General features: G+C 42.7%; 1 protein-coding gene, 1 long non-coding RNA gene and 2 gene segments (V, D, J or C); 1 reads left to right on the top strand and 3 right to left on the bottom strand.

The window, feature by feature from the left end:
* Nucleotides 1-6,826: 6,826 nt before the first annotated feature.
* LOC106097558 (uncharacterized) lies at nucleotides 6,827-8,507 on the top strand. Of its 2 annotated transcripts, none has more exons than XR_003214846.1 (3): nucleotides 6,827-6,889; nucleotides 7,541-7,723; nucleotides 7,802-8,507. It is a non-coding gene; the product is annotated as an uncharacterized LOC106097558 (long non-coding RNA). The 2 variants fall into 2 exon arrangements; XR_002063395.2 differs by lacking the exon at nucleotides 6,827-6,889 and adding an exon at nucleotides 7,158-7,468.
* Nucleotides 8,508-9,912: 1,405 nt separating this feature from the next.
* Nucleotides 9,913-10,839, bottom strand: LOC109203501 (T cell receptor alpha variable 12-3-like). The segment is given in 2 exon segments: nucleotides 9,913-10,490; nucleotides 10,621-10,839. Coding segments are annotated over 2 exon segments (411 nt in total).
* Nucleotides 10,840-11,424: 585 nt separating this feature from the next.
* On the bottom strand, nucleotides 11,425-13,894 carry LOC102078151 (T cell receptor alpha variable 19-like). The segment is given in 3 exon segments: nucleotides 11,425-11,549; nucleotides 13,198-13,530; nucleotides 13,621-13,894. Coding segments are annotated over 3 exon segments (504 nt in total).
* Nucleotides 13,895-17,724: 3,830 nt separating this feature from the next.
* On the bottom strand, nucleotides 17,725-19,577 carry LOC112842975 (uncharacterized). The gene is made up of 4 exons (XM_025900674.1): nucleotides 19,364-19,577; nucleotides 18,916-19,272; nucleotides 17,942-18,139; nucleotides 17,725-17,804 (listed from the first exon to the last, which is right to left on the bottom strand). Exons 1-4 carry the CDS (start codon nucleotides 19,425-19,427, stop codon nucleotides 17,725-17,727), a joined length of 699 nt encoding a protein of 232 aa, XP_025756459.1. The 5' UTR covers nucleotides 19,428-19,577.
* Between the last annotated feature and the right edge of the window lie 3,333 nt (nucleotides 19,578-22,910).

Raw genomic sequence — 22,910 nt, 5'->3', positions numbered from 1 at the left:
GCAAGTCAAAGTAGCTCACAACTTAAATTACGCTGAGGCTGTCAAAAGGGTACAAAAGGCAAAGGACGGGACAGAAAAGGTTCGACCATCAACATCAGAAGTAATACATTCACAGGGAGCTCGTACAGGACTGACAGTGGAGAAGATGATTTTGTTTATTGCCTATGTCATAAACTGTACAGACCAGGTGAAACACAAAACAGAGAAAATTAAAATAGTTGTGAAAGGAGCAGAGAGGTTTTTTGGCATTAAAGATAAATCTTGGGAAACTGTCAATAAAAGACTTGGAGGGGAGGGGAAGGCAGGAGGACCAGAGGAGAGTGTAATATGATTATTTTACAGTGGAACGCCAGAAGTCTGATTGCAAATGGACAAGAATTTAAGGGATTGGTCAAACAATACAAAAAGAAACCAGGCATAATCTGTATTCAGGAGACATGGCTCAAACCTACTTTAGATTTTGTTATTAAAGGTTATAGGAGTGTTCGCAGAGATGTGGAGGAGGGTAATGGAGGAGGGTGTGCAATATTTGTGGCACAAGGGATTCAATATAGAGTTGTAGCTTTGGGAACACAGTTAGAATATATTATACTTGAAGTCTGGGGAGGGACTGGAAGTTTCAGAGTGATTAATTTCTACAATCCAGCTAATAAACTGATATCGGTGGATGAACTTGACACATATTTAAAGGGAAAAGTAATTTGGTGTGGGGATTTTAATGCACACAGGACATTATGGGGTAATGGTAATGATCGGAATGGTGCAGTGATTGAAGAATTGATGGAGATGAAGAATTTTGTGTGTTTGAATGATGGAAGTGGCACGAAAGTGGATGTTAGAACAGGTGCAGAATCAGCAATTGACCTTACATTGGTGTCAGACTCGCTGGCAGGTATTTGTTCATGGCAGGCACTGAAAGAGACAACTGTAGGCAGTGACCATTATCCTATAATGATGATTGTTTTAGAGGAAGGAAGGTTCAGGGTTTAAGTGGTCATCATCATGAGCTCATCCGATTAGAATGAGAATAAGCAGTGAATCATTTACAGGTTTTGTCGTTTTATTGAATAATGGGTAAAGAAAGGAAAGACACACATGGACTGCTCTCTCTGAAAGGAAATAGAGTATGATTTAAATAACTCAAAATAATACATGAACTCAGGAGACTCAAAGAGAAACTCACCTCAGCTGCCGCCCCATGTGGGAGTGAAGAAAGAGTGAGGGGTAGGTGAGTGCAGTCCTTATATAACGAGTGACAGGTGAGTGCAATTAAGGCCAAGCACCACACCCAATCAAAGGTGAGGAAAAGAAACAAGGTGCATCAGGGGGTTGGGAAGGGCACCTGTAACCGGAAGGTCGCCTGTTCGATCCCCGGCCTCTCTGTCCTGGTCGTTGTGTCCTTGGGCAAGACACTTTACCCTACCGCCTACTGGTGTTGGCCAGAGGGGCCGATGGCGCGATATGGCAGCCTTGCTTCTGTCAGTCTGCCCCAGGGCAGCTGTGGCTACAACTGTAGCTGCCTCCACCAGTGTGTGAATGTGAGAGTGAATGAATAATGTCATTGTAAAGCGCTTTGGGTGCCTTGAAAAGCGCTATATAAATCCAGTGCATTATTATTATTATCTGGTGAAGTGAATGTGCTGAAAGGTGAGCCTTTACAACAACGATGATTGAGTTCAGTATAGAAAAACGAGACGGGGGGGGTGAAGCAGTGGTGTTTTAGGGATGCTGATTGGGATACATTTAGATTAGTTAGTGATCAAGAAATGCAAAAGATTGATATGAATGTGGGGGTGGATGAGTTAAATTATTTTATTTGTAAGGCAGTTTTAGAGGCGGCCAGCAGGGTGATGAAGAGGACAGACGGTAGAGGGGAGAAGAAGATTGTGCCATGTTTGACACAGGAGTGTGATAAAGTGATTAAATATCGAAAAACTTTTGTTAAAGTCCACAGTTCAGGCAATGTTAGTGAGGAAGGGTGACGAGGAAGAGACATGACTATTGCAGAGAATAGAGGCTTAATGGACCTGGTAGGGGATACAGATGATTCATTATATATCCTTTTTACAAAGACAGAACTACATCGAGTACTACAGAAATCTAAATTATCAGCACCGGGAAAAGATCAGGTATGCTATACCATGTTAAACCAACTCAGTGAGTCAGCTAAAGATCTTTTGTTAGGGTTGTATAACAGTGTTTGGGAGGGTGGGAAACTGCTGCAAAGCTGGAAGGAAGCTGTGGTGGTGCCCATATGGAAACCTGGAAAGGATGTTGTCAAAGGAGTTTGCAAAGAAAAGCGTCTGGACTTCTTTAAGTTGCTTGAAGACGTTTCACCTCTCATCCGAGAAGCTTCTTCAGTTCTAAGGTCAAATGGCAGAGAGTCCTAGATTTAAACCCAGTGGGAGTATCCCCCCAAAGAGGGACAAAGGACCCCCTGGTGATCCTCTAATCACATGAGCCAAGGTGTGAAAGCGGGTGTGGGACCTAATCAGCCAGGGTTTCGGGTGAGCTCATTGTGAAACCTGGCCCCACCTTGTCATGTGAATTCCTGAGGTCAGATGGCCCAGGATGTGAGTGGGCGTTAAGGCGTCTGGGAAGGATCACAAAACTGGATTATAGATGGCAGACAGTTGGTGTCGTAAACCACCACCTCTGTTCAAAGATGGTCGCTTACAGTGGACATAGATGGCCTCTTTCACTCCTCTTTCAAACCATCTGTCCTCTCTGTCCAAAATGTGAACATTGGCATCCTCGAAAGAGTGACCTTTATCCTTTAGATGCAGATGGACTGCTGAGTCTTGTCCTGTGGAGGTGGCTCTTCTATGTTGTGCCATGCGCTTGTGAAGTGGCTGTTTGGTCTCTCCAATGTAGAGGTCTGGGCATTCCTCGCTGCACTGTACAGCATACACCACGTTGTTCAGTCTGTGTTTTGGAGTTTTGTCTTTCGGGTGAACCAGTTTGTGTCTGAGTGTGTTGCTGGGTCTGAAGTACACTGGGATGTCGTGCTTGGAGAAGACTCTCCTGAGTTTCTCTGATACACCGGCTACATAGGGGATGACAACGTTGTTGCGTCTGTCTTTCTTATCCTCCCTCGCTGGTGTCTGATCTTCTTTTCTGTGCATCTTTGCTGACTTTATGAACGCCCAGTTAGGATAACCACATGTTTTCAGTGCTTCCTTTACGTGTGTGTGTTCCTTCTTTTTTCCCTCAGGCTTAGAGGGAACATGTTCTGCCCGGTGGTGTAGGGTCCTAATTACTCCCAGTTTGTGTTCCAGAGGGTGATGGGAGTCAAAGAGGAGGTACTGGTCCGTGTGTGTGGGCTTCCGGTAAACTTCGATGTTGAGGTTGCCATTCTCTTCAATGTGCACGGCGCAGTCCAGGAAAGGCAAACAGTTATCCTTAGTGTCTTCCCTGGTGAACTTGATGTTTTTATCCACGGCGTTAATGTGCGCAGTGAAGGATTCCACTTCTTGTGTCTTGATTTTGACCCAGGTGTCATCTACATATCTGTACCAGTGGCTGGGTGCTCTCCCTTTAAAAGAGCCAAGAGCCTTTCTTTCCACTTCCTCCATGTAAAGGTTGGCTACAATAGGTGACACAGGGGAGCCCATGGCACAGCCATGTTTTTGTCTGTAGAAGCCTTCGTTGTATTTGAAGTATGTTGTGGTAAGGCAGAGGTCTAACAGTGTGCAGATCTGATCGGGTGTGAAGTTGGTCCTGTCTTCCAAGGAGCTGTCTTCTTGTAGTCGTTTTCTGACAGTCTCCACTGCTTCCGTGGTGGGTATGCAAGTGAAGAGGGAGACTACATCAAAGGACACCATGGTTTCATCTGGATCCAGGGTAAGTTTCTGGACCTTGTCGGTGAAGTCGGTGGAGTTCTTGATGTGGTGTGGGGTGTTCCCCACGAGAGGTGCAAGGATGGTAGCAAGGTGTTTCGCAATGTTATAAGTGGCTGAGTTTGTGCTACTGACTATGGGTCTGAGTGGGACCCCTTCCTTTTGGATTTTAGGAAGTCCATAAATGCAGGGTATGGCATCCCCTGGATAAAGGCGGTGATATGTAATGCGGTCACAAAGGATGTCACAAATCCAGGAAATTTTAGACCTATAGCATTAACATCGCATGTTTGTAAAGTGATGGAGCGTATGATAACTGAAAGATTGACGTACTATTTGGAAACTAGAGGATTTATCTCTAAATATCAAAGTGGGTTTAGAAGAGGGAGGACTACTATGGATCCAGTTTTATGTTTGGAACATGAAGTTAGAAAAGCACAAACAAACAGTGAGAGTGTAGTTGCGGTGTTTTTGATATAGAAAAGGCCTATGATATGATGTGGAGAGATGGCCTACTGATTAAACTCTGTAAATTGGGTGTTAGCGGGAGGATGTACGGGTGGATAATGGATTTTTTAAAGGGGCGACATATTCAAGTGAGGATTGGGAAGGTTTTTTCTGAAAGGTTTTTGGTAGAAAATGGTACACCTCAAGGGAGCATAGTGAGCCCTTTGTTATTTTCTTTGATGATAGATGATGTGTTTAATGATTTAGAGGCAGGGGTGGGATGTTCACTGTTTGCTGATGATGGAGCAATATGGAAAAGAGGGAAAAATATAGAGTATATTGTGAAGAAACTGCAGGGAACAATTAGAAGAGTCGAAGAGTGGTCTTATAAGTGGGGTTTTAAATTTTCAGTTGATAAAACCAAGGTGATGTTTTTTACAAGGAAGAGAGTTGGTAAGGACGTCAAGCTTAAGTTGTATGATCAAGAATTAGAAAGGGTGAGTAAATTTAAGTTTCTTGGATTGTGGTTTGATGAGAGGTTAACATGGGCTGCACATATTCAGAAGGTGGTGGACAAATGTAAAAAAAGTTCATCATTGGTCAGTCTACAGCATAGTCACTCAGACAGTAGAGCAGATGTTTTGGCGGAAATTCAGCAGACACTTTTCCGGATACACATGATGGGACTTGCAGTCGTGTTTTTATGGGTTCCAGCGCACTGTGGAGTATGGGCGAATGAAAAGGCAGATAGAGTTGCAAAGGAGGCCGTAAAACATGGGGTGGTTGACATGGCTGTTAGTTTTGGCCAAGCAGAGATAAGGAGTATGGTAAGGCAAGATATGAGAGCAAGATGGCAAAAGCAGTGGGAGGAAGAAAAGAAGGAACGATGGTTGTATAAAATTCAAAGGAGGGTGGGAGGAATGAGAAACGCAGGACGGACTAGGAGGGAGGAGGTGATCATATCCAGACTGAGATTTGGACATACTGGCTTGAATAATACATTATTCATGATAAGGAAACATAGTACCGGAAAATGTGATTACTGTGGGGTAGAGGAAACTGTAGAACATGTCATGTTGCAGTGTCAGAGTTATCCGGTTGTTCAGTCTGACGTCACTAGCCATGTCTGGGCCTAAACTCCGCTGCAGGTCCATATATCAAACGATCACTGTGGCATTACTGAGAGTTGAAAAACTGTCTAAAGTCTTTCATCTTTAATAAAATGATCAGCGTTCTGCTCTACCAGGTGTAACAATTGAGTTTAACATCCAGGCATCCATGAAAACGGAATTTATGACATTTAACGGAGTTAGAAGTTAGCAGGAAGTTAGCTCGCTAGCTTCTATCTAAATACAATATAGCATGTCCTGACTGCGGGGTTTAGAAACAAATTCAAACGTACAGCTCTGCTATCACTTCCAACATAAATGAAGACAGAAAACTAAACAGCAGTGACGTTTGTAGGGTTACTGAAGTTTGGCTAGCTGGTATATAATGATGTGCTACGTGACCGCTAGCGACACAGCTATGTTAGCATAATATAAACAAGCTAACTTTTTTTCCACTTGTAGAATTATAGGAATTATTTTAGGGTTACTGTTCATAACCATCATCTTTATCATTGCATTAATTATCATTTCATCCAAGCATTTATTGAAGTGCTGGCATTAGGTTATAATTTGTATTACAGGGGTTATCATAATCAAATATTAACAGGTTTATTACAGGTTCAGTTATAATCAGTTGAATCTATAATTTAAAGGTTTCTGAATGTTTTTATATTCTTACACATAGTCTTCAGTGGGGGAGAAGCTGATTGCAGGCTGACAGGAAACGGTGTGCTTTTGCAAAAGTGAAACCAAAACCAGAGTTTTGATGATGCTATTATCATCTTTTATGCATTTATACGTCTGATTAAGCTTTGATTAAGTTTTAAGTAGTTGTAGTAGATTGAAATATTTGTTTTATACATTTTACATAGAAGTTAAGATCATCACAACACAGGATGGCCTTAGCCTGGTTGCCTACGTGAGGTCAACTAAGGTGCAGAGAGCAGATGCACACTCTGTGTACGCACAGACACATACACACACACACTGTTAGGGTGTAGGTGAGAGTTGACTGATGAAGCAGTAGATGCACGATGCGAGAGCTGAGCTGGCTTACGGGAAACCACCGGGGAGAAGATGGAAGCCAGTGTACTTTTAATTGTGCCTTAAGCTGTCAAATAGAACATTTGTGGTTTTGAAGCTGATGTATGTGATGACGCAATGAGGGGGCGTCACTAAATATACTCTGATGCATATAAAACTGTATTTTGATGTTAGGAGGATGAGATTGTGGGGCTGTCTGCTTACGGAGTCCGCTCATTCTCCCACGCGTGTCATTTCATTAAAATCATCGTCTTTACCCTTTGGACCAGTGTGGTTACTTGCATTCCTCCTGTGTTTCCTTCCCTATATTTTTGAACCTTAACACACTCGATAAAAGTTAACGTGAGTGTTCTCGGTGGTCAGGAACAAATGTAATCGCATGGCAGGATGCTGTAAAAGGACTAAACTTCAGCCAGGAGAACAAGTGAGATAATCCATCCACAATACGAGGTTAGTTATTCATATACTGCTGCATGGGCTGGGCTGTAGTTACATCGTAAGGTTTTAAAAACGGAGCTTAAATAAATGATTAGCGGTAATAAAAGCCGAGGGAGGTCAACGGTGATCACTGACTGTTTTTAGGAGCTTTTTGAGATTAAATAGAAGAAAATACAAAACATTAAACATGTTAACAACACAAAAGCCATATTAAACGCAGACTACTTTAGGCCTGGAAGTAGGATTCGTCACGTCATCACTGAACAACCGGATCAGGTTGAGAGGAGACAATTGATTCAAAATCTCAGTAACCTAAAAATCAAACTGGATCTTGTTGATTTGTTGCGAAAGGACTCGGGAAGTAAAAGTTATCAGGCCTTATTTCAGTTTTTAAAAGAGGGGAAACTGTTTGAAAGGATTTGAGGAATATTTTTTTTTTTTTTTTTTTTTTTTGAGCGTCGTTCCAGACCATACTCCATACCAGTTGGTGGCGGTAATGCACCTTTCAGTTGTTTGCCAACCGCCAATACAAATGTAAGAAAGAAAGAAGAAGAAGAAGAAGAGTCTTCGCCAGATCGTCTGCTAACCTCAGTTAGTTCACAGCCTCGTGTTTTTGTGCATCTCTCAGTGTGTGTTACTTACCTCCCTTTTCCTGTCTCCTAGTCGGTACCTGGACTCATCATCCAAACCCTGCCATAGCCACGCTTCTGGATTCCGGTCAGCTGCTGCTTGATCCTTTTCAGGCAAAGGGCCATTCACACCTGCCTGCCTCCCTGCGCACCCGTAAAGGACTCAGTACTCGCCCGGACCTCGCCTCACCTCCAGCTTATCCCCGCCTGCGAACACGTAAGCCATCTCAGCCTATATACTGGGAAAGTCCCACAACTCCCTGGACCGTTCTGATTATCCTCTCCTTCGTTTCAGTGACCCTGGTCTGCCACAGCTTCCACCTGCCCCACTCCAGCCCTCAGCAGTTTAGTGATCTGACAGTTCCATGCTTAGCCTGAGCCCAGCACTCACAGACACCACGCTTTTGCACAAAGTTAAATCTTGTTATTGTCTTGACAATCTCAGTTAGGAATTCTGGCAAATAAAAGTTTTTGTTTTTTGCAAATCACTTCAAGCCTCCGGTCTTTTGGTTCTGCGCATGAGTCCTTTCCACTTCACGGGCCTCTGAGCCATGACAGGTTAGCACACAAGTCCAGTAAAACAGAAACCACCATTCTGTCACTCTGACACATAAAGTCCTCAGAAGCACAATAGAGTTACCAGATGATGCAGCGTCCAGGATCCTGCTCAGAGACCTCAAGAAGGCCAGGCACAAAGTACCAGAGCAGGACAATGATGAAGGAGAGCATCATCATCTGATGTGATGAGTTCAAAGAGAATAAATGGAATAAGCATGAGATGGTCTTCCTGGTTGGACTTTTAGCTTCATGTGAGAGATTTTACCTTAAAGAGATAAACCTCTGTTACTCTGTTTATTTTGCTTCTGCTGCATTTTTGCATGTCCTCATCCACTAAATATAAAATAGTGTAAATGAGCAGCTTTGGATGTTTGACAGTTTTTATTGTGTCTGAACGTTCCTACAGTTGGTTTGTGGTTGATGTGGATTTGCTGCTCATGTGAATCCTCCCACAGTGTTTCATTAGCAGCTGTAACCACAGTGACTCTGATAAAACAGGAATTAGCAGAATCCATCTGATATGAAGCTGTGCTTTGAATACCACTTCCCTCCTCTTTGAAGAGTAGTCAGATATCTGTGTTCAGGTTTTTGTACAGCCTCTTCTACACTTTGTATCACTGTGTTTCTAGAGCACAGTAGTAGAGAGCTGTGTCTGCCAGGGTTAGGGCTGTTATGGTCAGATTAGTTGATGTAGAAGATGTTTCTGATTTATATCGTTTATCAGGAATATATTCAGCACTGCCTCCTTGTCCCTCTTTCCAGAGTATAAACTGAGGAGCCTGAAGTTCAGAATGATGTTTGTACCAGAAAAGACGTGCATAACCTGTTGTTGTCTGATAGTCACATGTGAGTTTGACAGATTTTCCTTCTGTTTCAGTGACTTCAGTTTGTTGAGGAGTGATTGAGTCTCCAGCTGTTAGTCCTGGAAAAAGAAAGAAGAAAAGTAGTGAAATGCAGTCTGTATATCTGCTTAATGCAGCAGCTTCAACTAAACTTTAATCCCTGTTCTTAAACTCACCTATAATGTGAGATAGAAGCAAAAAGAGGTGCAGCAACATGTCTTTGGAGTTATTAAAGCCAGACAGACAGCACATGAACAATGTTCTTCCACTGCAGCACAATGACCAACAAATAATGTCATTGGATGAGCTCAACTTCAGTGGGCGGGGCCAGTTTAATAGCTCAGCCAATCAAATAGTTTTGTGTAACAGCGACCCTTCTTGTTCACTATAAGAAATCTCTACCTAATAGAAAATCACAGAAGCTTCTTCCAAAAAAATTACAATCAATTCCAACAAAATCTTATTTTACATTTACTATTTAATAACAATAATGTAACATAAGGTAAGACTGAGCACATGGAGGCCATTGTTCAGCACTCACAGCTCCCGTGTTCAGATGCTGCTCTGTGTCACATAATTCAACTTTGTCATGTTTTACAGGATCATTGATGAGGAGTAAAAACTTTCCAGTTCTCGTTGGTGTAGCTGAGAATGATCTGATGCTCAAAGAAACAATAGATTTAACAAACTGTGTGCAGAACATCAGCTTCTGTCAGATCCAGGCTAGTTTCAAAAGACCCAAAAACAAAAGAAGTTTCTTGTGAAACTCAGCAGAGTTTTTGTTCTGAACAAAGGCTGATGAAGGTTTAATACACCGATGAGAACTACCTTCTCCACAAACTAACTGGCTCTGTGGGAATCTCCACTGATACACACTGAGCAAGAGGACACGTACATGAGAGTCTGTAGTTTGAGAAACAGACGCCTCACAGATCCTCTGCTGGAAGCTTCACTAAAGGTGCCAGTAAGAGAAATATTGTACTGGTTTAATGGGAGATTTACACACTTTTCATTTCTTTCAATATCCTATAAAAAATACCTCCAGTTTCTTCAAACAGGAACACTCTGATGCTTCTTTACTGTTTCCTCTAAAACTCTTTCTTCATGAATGTCTGATGACTGAAAGCTCCCCTAACTCCATCCTAACAAACTACAGAAGTTTACAACCTCTGATTCACACAAGAATCAGAGGTTTAACAGTGTGTGGCTCCCTCTAGTGGATGTTGTGGAGTATTCTGTTGTCTTTGCTCCAAAGGTTTTTGTACAGAGTTTTGCTGTTTCCTGTCACTGTGGGCTGCAGAGCACAGTAGTACACAGCAGAGTCTGTCACTGCAGCAGAGGAGATCTCCAGATCTGCACGTTTCTCTGTTTTGTCAATGTGAGCTGAGAATCCCGACACAGCTTCATGAACTGATCCTCCCTCTGTGATGGAGAGCAGGAACTCTGGTCTGGATCTCTGGTATTGTCGGTACCACTGGATATTGTAGATAGAACCATCATATGTACAGGTCAGGTTGATGTTTCCTCCCTCTGCAACAGCTTCTTCAGCACGTTCCTGCTTTATGCTGTTCATGGAGCCCAAAGCTGCAAATGAATGATTCATGTCAGTCAGTCTTTTTCTTTCTTTGTGAGCATAATGAGATGAAGAAATCTGCTAATAATAACTCTGATCAAATCTTGTCACAATGAGACTTTTCTGTGTTCTAACACTCACCTATGCAGTGAGAGAAAAGTACAAACAGGTAAAGGAACATGTTTCAGGTGTTGAAGTCACACAGCAGATGAACAAAGTTCAGCAGAATGAAAAGACTAAGCAGCCTCTCTGCTGCACAGCCTTCTCCTCAACATCAGGCTGTAGTTCTGCAGAAAGAGACCATCTCATTGGCTGAGTTCAGCATCAGTGGGTGGAGTCAGAGAGAAACCTGTTTAGGGTCTTTATGAACAGCAAAACATCTGCTGGTTGTTTTTACAGCTGTTCTTGTTGCATATGTGTTTCTTTCAGACTGAAACGTTTTGGAGGAGAGTATTTGAATTACTAATAAAAATAATAATTCACTGAGATTTAGAGATAAATCTGTTCCTACACTGTTATTAACACTGGGAGCACTGAATGTATCCTGTTATGTTTTGGACATGGCTGTGAAAGCTGAAGCTGCCATGAGAGAGTGTGTGGGAGATGAGAGAGTTTCCTCCACTTGTGTTGGTTTATGAGGAAGATGTGACCAGAACACAGTGACTGTTAATACATTTTTCTAACACCTGCTTTATGTATGATACAACATCTTTGTTTAACACATGAAATATTGTGAGAAGTTAGAATGGTGTGTCGTGGCTCTTATCACATGTAACCGAAAGCACAGCAAGTTCCCAGGAGATACAACTCCTGAGAAAGTCCTCCTACACGTCTGTCCCAGGGTGATATGCAACATGCTACACACATCCTCTTTGTCTGTAGAAAAGCAGCTCGCTGAGACGTCCCCAGAGAGCGCTCGCACAAAGCTATGGTTGCTGCTGCTGCTCACTTGAAGTCACTAAAAGCTTTAAAGTCACATCTCTTGTGTTTCTCCATTTGTTGAAGAGTTGTTCCAACAGCTTGGTCCATTGAGCCGGACTCCACATCTGTCCTTCTCATTCCAACAATGTCTGGAAGGTGAGGTCAGCAGCAAGGGAGGAGTAGGAGAGTGATGAGATCTGTAACTACATATACACTGGAGAACCAGAGGTGTGGAGAGCGATGGCCTGAATCCTACAACAGGTCGGAAAAACCTTTTCTGTCAGAGCGTAAGACTCATAAGGCGGTCAGGGAGCACAGAGTGTGCACAGAAAATGACACATAATAACAGCACATAATGATAGTTATGATAGGAATCAAAAGAATAACAATAAGTACAAAAGGTCAAAGGTCACCAGTGTCTCCAGAGACTCAAAAGGGAAAACTGATGAACTAGCAGTGTAAACAAACTCAGGTGAAGTCATTTCATCAACAGTTTGGTCTTTTTGTCCAGCTTCCATGAGCTGGAGGATGCTCCCCAACCTGACTCCACTCTGTCTGTTCCACAAAGCAGCTGTAGGGTAGGTTGAGGTTGAGGCTAAACAGTAACACATGTAAGGCAGCCCCATCCATGGATTAATCACCAGAGTATGTTAGAGTTATCTGATGAACTGAAAATGTAAAGCTTGCATGTGACTCCCTTTATTTGAAGGAAACGATGTGAAGTTCAGATGAATTGTAGCCGATGATGCAGAGATCCATTCACTGATTTCCACCTTCACACCAACTGTGTAGTGCAGAGTAAAGACAGCAGAATCAGTGTACTGTCAGTGTAGAGGATGGAAATCAGCCAAGAAACATCTGCTTACGTCCATCCGTCCATTCTCTTCCACTGAGCCAATTTAGGGGGGCGGAGCCATCCCAGCTACTGTTGGACGAGAGGCGGGGCACAGCCTGGACAGGTCACTGGTCTATGGCAGGGTAACACAGAGAGACACACAACCATTCACACTCACAGTCACACTTATGGGCAATTAAGAATCACCAGCTAACCCAACCCCACTAAGCGCATGTCTTTGGACTGTGGGAGGAAGCTGGAGCACACGGACAGCATCCTCGCAAACAGCTGCTCACATCTGGTTGAATTCACATTACAAAGAGCAGTGAAGCTCAGATCAGCTGATCACAGCCTGTACTTGAATCAAATCTACTGGAGCTCTCAGCAGAAATGATTGTGAGCTGTCATTCTTTTGCCCACACTGAGCCACTACAGCTGATTTTAGGGTTCCCACCTGCTGAATCCACTTCACCCTGTTCTCTGCTCATGTTCCTGTTAGAGGCACAGTCACTCTCTAATGGAGCCAACAGAAAATAGAAATGTCTTTATTTTCCCCCTTTTTCTCTGCTCATGTTCCACTTCACTGATTCAATCTAAGAAAGTGATTTTATTATAATTCAGATTTACACTGAAATAAAGTTTGTGTTCCTGTGTGCTGATATCATTCATTTACATTAATGTAGCACAAGGTTCAGTTAACTCTGCACTTTTTCACTTTTGAGTAAAGAAGTCGATGAAACAAGTCCTGGATGTCTGTACTTTACCTACAACCACCTCTGTGGGATCAGTGATCAATCATTTATCATGTTGTTATTAATCAGTTTGATTTCTGTTGGAGATAAAGATGAAGATTTGTCATCAGTCCAATGACACAAGAATCAGAGGTTTAACAGTGTGTGTCTCCCTCTAGTGGATGTTGTGGAGTATTCTGTTGTCTTTGCTCCAAAGGTTTTTGTACAGATTTTTGGTGTTTCCTGTCACTGTGGGCTGCAGAGCACAGTAGTACACAGCAGAGTCAGACAGCTGAAGCTTCTGGATCTTCAGAGGAGCTGATCTGATGCTGGAATCCAGTGTGGATGAAAATCTCTCCTTGAACTCATCTGCTGTCTTTCCATCATCCCTGCTGACACGACTCAGGATGAATTTGGGGCTGTTGTTTCCATCCTGTTTGTACCAGAAGAGATAATTAGTTGTTCCACTGCTCTCATACTGACAGTGAAGTGTTACTGAGCCTCCTGCAGCAGCAGTCTCTTCTCCTTTTGCTTGCAGCACGTTGTCTTTTTGTGCTCTGCATTCTGTAAAACACCAACAAACAGTATCAGTGTGCTGTTAAAGAATCATGTCAATGTTGGATTGATATCAAAGAAACAGAGTTGTGTTCATACCGAGGCACATAGCAGCCAGCAGCACTGAGATGAACAGAGGCGTCATATCTGCAGTGTAGAGTAACTGTGAGCTACAGCAAGTATAAAGAAGCTGTGATCTCTCTGTTTAGTCTTCATCAACACTAAGTTGGTGGATTAGAAGGAGGAGCCTGATCACAGTGACAGGACTCATTCACAGCCCTGTGTTATTCCCCCTGCTGACAGCTTTACACTCAGTAAACCAGCCTCTCACTAACAGCACGGTTCAGTTCCACTTCCACACAGACAGGTGCAGGAAGTCTGTAACTTAAACCTGTGTGGAAAAGAATCATCTGCCTAATGATGATGACAATAGTAATAAATATAACAACAATACTCCTACTAATAAAAACATATTACATCATTTCAGCTCCTGTTATGAGCGACTTCAGGACGTCCTTGCTAACCTGCTCTGTGTCTCTCTTCCTGATTTAATCTAAGTCCTGATTGGCTGCTGAGGCAGGGCAGATATAAACCTGGAGAAGGCGGATCATCGGGCTGGCGTCTTGGTCCTGCTCACCAACCTGAGCTCCATCCAAGCTGGCTGTGTTACAGTACCACTGTACAGCTTTGTTTGTTATCTTAAGAAAGGTTCACCAAAACTGATCATGAGCTGAAACCTTGGATAGACGAGGATCCGTGGCTTTCAGACCCAGGTTTTTTCTGTGGATCACATCCTGGGGAAGGCAGCATAACACAACTTAAGTTGGACTTCATCTTGCAGATTCTTCGATTCTCGTGCGCACATTAAAGACACATGAAGGTACATGAAATAATAATTAATCAACAAATTGATTTACTTTGCCTCACAGAAACCTGGTTACAGCAGGATGATTATATGAGCTGAAAACAATCAAAAATCCCCCAAAACTCAGAAACCAGTCTTACTTGTTATCATCTATCGTCCACCTGGGCCTTACACAGAGTTTCTCTCTGATTTCTCAGACTTTTTATCTGATTTAGTGCTCAGCTCAGATAAAATAATTATTGTGGGTGATTTTAACATCCATGTAGATGCTAAAAATGACAGCCTCAACATGGCATTTAATCTGTTATTAGACTCAATTGGCTTCTCTCAAAATGTAAAAGAACCCACCCACCACTTTAATCACACTCTAGATCTTGTTTTAACATATGGCATAGAAACTGAACATTTAACAGTGTTTCCTGAAAACCCTCTGCTGTCTGATCATTTCCTGATAACATTTACATTTACAATAATTGATTACACAGCAGTGGAGAGTAGACTTTATCACAGTAGATGTCTTTCTGAAAGTGCTGTAACTAAGTTTAAGAATATAATCCACCCACTGTTATCATCTTCAATGCCCTGTACCAACATAGAGCAGAGCAGCTATCTGAACGCTACTCCAACAGAGGTCGATTATCTTGTTAATAATTTTACCTCCTCACTACGTACGACTCTGGATACTGTAGCTCCTGTGAAAACTAAGGCCTCAAATCCAAAGTCCCTGACTCCGTGGTATAATTCTCAAACACGTAGCCTAAAGCAGATAACTCGTAAGCTGGAGAGGAAATGGCGTGTCACAAATTTAGAGGATCATCATTTAGCCTGGAGAAATAGTTTGTTGCTTTATAAGAAAGCCCTCCGCAAAGCCAGAACATCTTACTATTCATCACTGATTGAAGAAAATAAGAACAACCCCAGGTTTCTCTTCAGCACTGTAGCCAGGCTGACAAACAGTCAGAGCTCTACTGAGCCAACCATCCCTTTAACGTTAACTAGTAATGACTTCATGAACTTCTTCACAAATAAAATTTTTATCATTAGAGAAAAAATTACCAATAATCATCCCACAGATGTAATATTATCTACAGCTACTCTTAGTACCATCGATGTTAAGTTAGACTCTTTTTCTCCAATTGATCTTTCTGAGTTAACTTCAATAATTAATTCCTCCAAACCATCAACGTGTCTTTTAGACCCCATTCCTACAAAACTGCTCAAAGAAGTCCTGCCATTAATTAATTCTTCAATCTTAAATATGATCAACCTATCTCTAATAATCGGCTATGTACCACAGGCCTTCAAGCTGGCTGTAGTTAAACCTTTACTTAAAAAGCATCTCTAGACCCAGCTGTCTTAGCTAATTATAGGCCAATCTCCAACCTTCCTTTCATATCAAACATCCTTGAAAGAGTAGTTGTCAAACAGCTAACAGATCATCTGCAGAGGAATGGCTTATTTGAAGAGTTTCAGTCAGGTTTCAGAGCTCATCACAGCACAGAAACAGCTTTAGTGAAGGTTACAAATGATCTTCTTATTGAAATTAATTTGAATTAATGATGAAAAGAATATTACTGAGATTAAATACGCTGCAAATTATTCTTGTCTAACATTGTGAATAAACATGTATAATAATGTTTGACAAACTGCCATTTTTGCCAGATTGATGTGTTCATCCACTGTATATATAAGCAAACACAGAATACCAAATACTGAAACTGAGAAACTGAAATTAGTTTATAAAAATGAGCTCATTTAGTTATAAAATGTATAATTTCCAATTAGTGCAAGTCCAAGCCAAGGACCTGGAGTCTGTCCTTTTTCTGTCTTCATCTACTAAAGGTTGTTGGTTCGATCCCCAACTGCTCCAGTCTGCTGTCAAATATCTGTCATCGTCTGGGTGAGTCACAGTAATTTTTCACAGTTCCTGCTCTCCTCCTCTGGGTGGTGTCTTCATCATTCCTCGCAGGATCACCACTAATCAAGCCGGCTGTATTTAAGACCAGAGTTCACAACCAGGCTTCACCAGATTGTCTGCTAACCTAAGTTAGCGCATGGCTCCATGATGCTCATGTTTCTCATAGTTCATGTCCTTACCTCTGTTCTCTTGTGTCTTCAGTGGTTCCTTGGAAAACTCTGCCATCCTCGGAATAACCTCACTCACCTGGACGCTGGTCTCTCCTCACGTCTCTACAGCCGGTAAAACTCTGAGTTTTTCTTCTCGAGTCTCATCTCCCCGTCCTCCCGCCGTCTCCGTTTGGAATCTTGGATCATCAATCCTCTGGACTCACCCAGGCCTCATACCTGTGAACAAGTAAGGCTGTTTCATGCTTTAACTGTGGATCTGTTTAAGTCATATTGCCAAACCAACTCTGACTCAGCTCTGCCTCTGTTTCACTGCCTCTACACCATCGGCTCCCGTACCACTGTTCCCCTTGCTGAGCTTCACATTAATCTCATAGTATTTTCCCGTTCACATTCATAGCATTGAGTTCACTTTGTCTAAGACCTCATAGTTCATGTTCATTCAGCCTCGTTCCTAGCTTTTGCACCTGTAAATATTGTAACAGCACCATTGTAAATAAAACTCTTGTTCACTTCACTCTGAGCCTCCGTTTGAGTAGCTTTTGGGTCCACGTTCTGGCTTTGGCCTTGACAATATCACTGGGCAAGATACTGACCCCAAATTGTTCTCTGATGCATCAGAGTATGAAAGTGGGAGAATGTTAGAAAGCACTTGTGTAGAAAAAGTGCTTGTATGAATGGGTGTGGCTGTGTAAAGCACTTTCAGTGCTCAGAGTAGAAAAGCATTATATAATAACCAGTCGATTTAACGTTTAAGCGTTATGTAGAGAATGTGACAGTGACCAAATCCATCTGTATTTTTACAAATCAAAAATGTTGGCTGACGAGTGAAGTCCAGACTCTGATCAGTAACTCAGCCTTGAGTTCTGTCGTGGTTCTGGGTCCTTTTGACCCAGTGTTTGGAGTTTCTTGTGTTTTGGTAATATTTTGCATTATGGTTCATGTAATGGCTCAGTATTAGTCTTAGTTATGCTGTTTCGAGCTTGATTATTAGATTCCCCCTTGTGTCTTTGCCCTGTGTGTCTTTGTGTTTGTGTGAGGTCCCCAGAGTTTCCTGAACTTTCCCAGAACCTTCACAAACAAATTCATAATGGACTTGAGGACATGTCCACTCCTCTCTCATTATAAATGGAGAACAGGTGAAATCTGCCTTTACCTTCAGATTTCTGGGCACCCACACCTCCACTGATCTCACCTGGACCCACAACACCAGCTACGCATATATATGTAAGAATATACATAGACTTTCAGGGTCACCTGATCAAGCCCAGCAGCAGTTGCACTTCCTCTGTGTCCTCTCCTCTTTCCTGGTTTTTGGTCCTCGGGGCCACGACTGAGAACAGAGAGGCTACACAGTGGGTCATTAACACCTCCCCTGAAGACCATCCCCAGATCCTCCTGTCTAAGGTGTAAAGGAGGAAGCAGCAGGTACTTCTCTTCCCTCCCTCCAGGTGATCTACTGCACCTCACCTGCAAAGCCCTTTGCATCACAGGTGACTCCACCCATCCGTCCAACAGCTTCTTTGGTTTGCTGCGATGAGGAAGGAGACTGAAGAGCCTCCCGGCTAGAAAAAGCAGACTGAGAGACTTCATCCATCAGGCTGTCAGGATGCTGGAGTCTCTCGCTGCTCTCACACATGAAATCTAGACCTGCATCCACCTCTGAACCTCTGAACCCCCAAACATACAAACTCTGAACCACCACCACCCTTCACTGACTGCCCCACCGCCACTTGGACATGAACTTCCCACAATCACTATGATTGTGTTGGACAATGTTTTTTTATGTAATATTGTGTCGTATTGTATTGTGTTGTACATAAGACTATTTTAGTTTTATCTTTTTATCTTTGTGTTGTTTTAGTGTACACTGAGGGCCAAGGGAGCATTGCAGTTTCAAGTTCCTGCGTATGACAGTACATTTGGTGTTTGATATTAGAGCTGACTTTGCTGTTGCCTGTATCCTTATACTACATTCAGACTGCCTGCTTGGCATATTCTGTTTGAAAGGACAGCATGTTGGAGGAGACGTTTCTGATCTGTGTTGAATATTTCAGTCTTGTCTCTTCTGTAGTTCAGTAACATCTCGGCTCCTCCCTGAATCTCTGAGTCTCCTCTGTGATCTTCATGTTCTCATCTCTGTTCCACTTCCTGCGACATCACTGCTTGTTTCCAGAGTATAAACTGAGAACCCTGAAGGTTACAATGACGTTTGTACCAGTAAAGGGCTGGATAACCATAACCAAGGGTCGGTGGGTGGGGCCAGTTACCTCGTGACATCACTGGGTCCAGTTTAATAGCTCAGCCAATCAAATAGTTTTGTGCTTCCACAGCAGCTCTGTCTCTGTCTCTGATCGTTACTGCTTCATTTCTCTGTTGTCTTTGTCATCAGTCCAATGACACAAGAATCAGAGGTTTAACAGTGTGTGGCTCCCTCTAGTGGATGTTGTGGAGTATTCTGTTGTCTTTGCTCCAAAGGTTTTTGTACAGAGTTTTGGTGTTTCCTGTCACTGTGGGCTGCAGAGCACAGTAGTACACAGCAGAGTCTGTCACTGCAGCAGAGGAGATGCTCATCTTGATTTCTTTTCCCTCCACTTGAATCTTCAGTCCAGGAATTTTTTTTTCTCCTACTGCTCCTGAAGGTGAGTGTGAGATCAGGAACTCTGGTGCTTTTCCTGGATGTTGTCGATACCAGAAGAAATAAGTAGCAGCTGTGGTGTATTTGTAGGTCAGAGTAACTGTGCTGCCTTCTACACTGGACTCTTCATCTTTGACTGGACTGAGGTCTTCACATGTGACACCTGAAGGAAGAAACATTGAATAGTTTCAGTGGATAATCGACATTCATATAAAGATTTCATTGAACATAGTTTCCTGTGTAGGTGAGCATACCTGTGAGAGTGAGAAGAATCAGAGGAAACACACAGTGATGTAATGACAGCATGTTGAGGAACATAAAGTTTGTGTTGAACTCTGTTGAATGTGGAGGTTTTTCTCTCTTCTATAGTTCAGTAACAGCTCAGCTCCTCCCTGAATCTCTGCTCCTCCTCTCTGCTCTCAGTCACTCCTCCTCCTGTGGTTAACACACTTTGGGATTCTTTTATAACCAAAGTTATTTAAGGTGGTCTTTCATTGTTTTACAGGCAAAATATTACAAACTAAAGAAAATATGAAGTCAGTGGTCCATGTAGAGGAGGCTGGTTGTTGATTTTGAAGCTGGTTTCTTTTGATATTCTTAGAGTAGGTCTTTCTTCATAGGTTCAGGTCTGCAGAGGTCACAGACACTCGAGCTTCTCTCTGATAATGTGATAGTCTGAGTCTGTGACCTCAGGACCTGATGTCTTCTGTTTGGTTGAACTTCTGCATAAATATCTTGTAGAGGCTAAACTGAGGCTTTAAACTACTGATTAACCTGATGGACGTTAATTACTCACATCTGATGAATCCTCCTTTAATTTTCTTCATAAATGATGATAAGTCATAAAAACATGACTTGATACTTTCCATTTTCAGTGGATGAAGTCATCCATTAGATAAGAACCATGTAAGCTCCCTCAGAGTCACAATATTCACATCACAAAGTTTCACACTGAGGAATCAAACTCTGTCCTTTATTATTACAGGCCATTTACCATAAAGTCTCCTGACTTGACTTCAGATCAGCTGAACTCGTTGAGGGTTTCATTTGAGTTAGTATTTCTGATCTTTTAAAGAAACTGGGTGAAAAGATTCCTAATTATGGGGTGTGGGAGATCATGGTTGAAGGGGCGATCTAAGAGAGACAGATTTCCTCTTAGGAACTGATCTTATCTTGTAAAAATGGTAAATGGCCTGTATTTGTGTAGCGCTTTACTAGTCCCTAAGGACCCCATCCAGTCATCCACCCATTCACACACACATTCACACACTGGTGATGGCAGCTGCATTGGATCCACAGCCGCCCTGGGGCGCACTGACAGAGGCGAGGCTGCCGGACACTGGCGCCACTTAAAAAGTCCATATCTGAAAAGACTGGTGTACATGGACATGGAGGAGAGCCGATGCTATTCACTGTATCACATCAAGAGTTGGGAGTTCGCCTTGTAATCGGAAGGTTGCCGGTTCGAGCCCCAGCTTGGTCAGTCTCAGTCGTTGTGTCCTTGGGCAAGACACTTCACCTGTTGCTTACTGGTGGTGGTCAGAGGGGCCGGTGGCGCCAGTGTCCGGCAGCCTCGCCTCTGTCAGTGCGCCCCAGGGTGGCTGTGGCTACAACGTAGCTGCCATCACCAGTGTGTGGATGACTGAACGTGTAAAGTGCTTTGGGGTCCTTAGGGACTAGAACATGTTTCTACTATTTAACAATAGAAGAAAAATAAAAAACAAGATAAAATAGACAAACATTAAGTTCACAGTGAATATGCAGACTTGAACAGATTAAACTGGGGCAGAGATTTCCACAGCCTGGAGGCAGAGCAGCTGAAAGCTCTGCTTCCCATGGTGCTGAAAGAAGGCACAGCAAGCTGGACAGAAGAAGAAGATTGAAGTGAGCGGGCAGAAGAGGTAGGGCCTAACAGGTGAGAAAGGTGAGGAGGAGCAAGGCTATGAAGGGTCTTGAGAAGAAGTGTGAACACTGTTCAGAGTTTCACAGGGAGCCAGTGAGGTTCCTGAAGGACAGGGGTGATGTGCTGTAGGACGGGTTCTGGTAATAAAACAGGCAGCTGAGTTTTGAACCAGTTGAAGCTGATGGAGGGATTTTTGGGGGAGACATGCAACAGTCAATGCGGGAGGTAACGAGACTGTGGACAAGAATTAGAAGAAAAGGGGAGTGGCCACATCGAACAAGCTAATTACAGAAATTAAAGCCATTCACTTAGATATGAAACAAACAGCAGACTGAAAATAAGGATTTACTGTAGGAGCAGGACATTGACAGCATCCCAGAAAACAACTGAGTTATATAATAAACTTCAAACTAGCAGAGAAAGAAATTAATAATGTTATATCTAAATGAAAAAAGAAAACAGGAATATGGCAGGAGCAAATGGTTATCCATCTGAAATGAACAACCTTTCCAGGAAACTGACAACACCAGCACTAAAAGAATGCTTTAACCATGTCCTTCAGGGTGGGGAGGCCCTGTGCCCTGGAGACAGGCAGCAGTATCAGTGATCTCTAAGCTGGGAAAGAGAAGAGTCAGTGCAGCTGTTATCGACCAATATCAGTTCTAAACATAGATTATAGACTGTTTGCATCAATACCAGCAAGATGACTGGAAAATCTAATCCCAGACCTCAAAGACACAAACAGGCTTTGTATAAAGCAGACAAACACTGGGTAATGTTAGGAAGGCTCTCCATCTCACTGATCACAAAACTCCTCTGAACAATGGACAGCTTTCAGCCTCGATGCTGAAACGGCCTGTGACTCTCTTTGTTGGGAATACTTAGTATTCTTAAAAGCAACAGTGAGGAGTTCAAAAGCAGGTGAACTTTTACATTGTTCACAAGTTTGAGACAAAAGCTGAGTTAGTTATGTTTTCATAAAAGAGAATTTGAGCTCATTTCATGCTCAGAGATCCGAGAATGTAAGTGAAATTTGTCTTACAGTTTTCTCTGTAATAACTTTTGAATTCAAAAATTTTCAGGTCACACACGGCTTCTGGTGATATGGATATGAAACCTAGCAGCACCATTACACGGCCCACCAAATACATTTTGGTACACTGTGTAACGTCGGGTTGTGTTTAGTGGTTGAGAGGAGGCGGCAAAACACTTAGCAGGATAGTCAAAAGAATACACACTCACACTGGTATTGGGAATTCCACAGCGTGTTCTTTAATATACCTTCTCTTCGTCACCATATAAGCCCGGTTGAACGGCTGCAGCTTAACAAACATAGCGCAGAGTGTTCGTACAACCCATAACGTTGCAAACAAAGGTGTCTGGAGAGGTAAAACATAAAATCCGTCCCTCCTCATGCACTAGCGTGCAAGCACATGTCCGCACAATCACAGAGAGGGCAGTGATGCATAGCGATGACAACATTAACCCTCGACTTGGGTTGTCTTAAAGAGACACCACACCATTGTGACTGTTACAATTGACAACAAGCAAACTGAGAACTGAATACATTAAAGATGGAAATGAATTGAAAAGCAATCTGCACGCAGCAAAGGAAAGACTCCAAATAAAGTCATAGGATATGTTACAAACTGAAACTGCCCTCTTTGATATTTCAGACAGTCACAATGAAAACAGTTCAAAGTGAAATCTCCCACAGACACAGTTCACACGACATGTTTGTAAAAGCAACGTAAGATGAATGAGTCACACCTGGATCCTGTGTGCATGCCATGCCTCTACAACATATACGACACCAATCCCAGCCAGCACCTCAGCACAGTACCTGCATGTGTTGTTCAGGTCCACAGCTGTACTCGAGTACTCTCTTGACCACAGTG

The sequence above is a fragment of the Oreochromis niloticus genome, linkage group LG18 (genome assembly GCF_001858045.2).
Source record: "Oreochromis niloticus isolate F11D_XX linkage group LG18, O_niloticus_UMD_NMBU, whole genome shotgun sequence".
Classification (NCBI taxonomy): domain Eukaryota; kingdom Metazoa; phylum Chordata; class Actinopteri; order Cichliformes; family Cichlidae; genus Oreochromis; species Oreochromis niloticus.
Note: the sequence above shows the minus strand (reverse complement) of the source record. Positions and strands in the feature narration are given on the sequence as shown.

Coding starts and splice junctions, on each gene's coding strand:
- LOC112842975 (XM_025900674.1), bottom strand. CDS start 19,427: ATGTTCCTCAACATGCTGTCATTACATCACTGTGTGTTTCCTCTGATT. Junction 18,140..18,915: donor CAACAGAATACTCCACAACA/TCCACTAGAGGG, acceptor GGGGGTTCAGAG/GTTCAGAGGTGGATGCAGGT. Junction 17,805..17,941: donor TGATGCAAAGGGCTTTGCAG/GTGAGGTGCAGT, acceptor CTCTGTTCTCAG/TCGTGGCCCCGAGGACCAAA.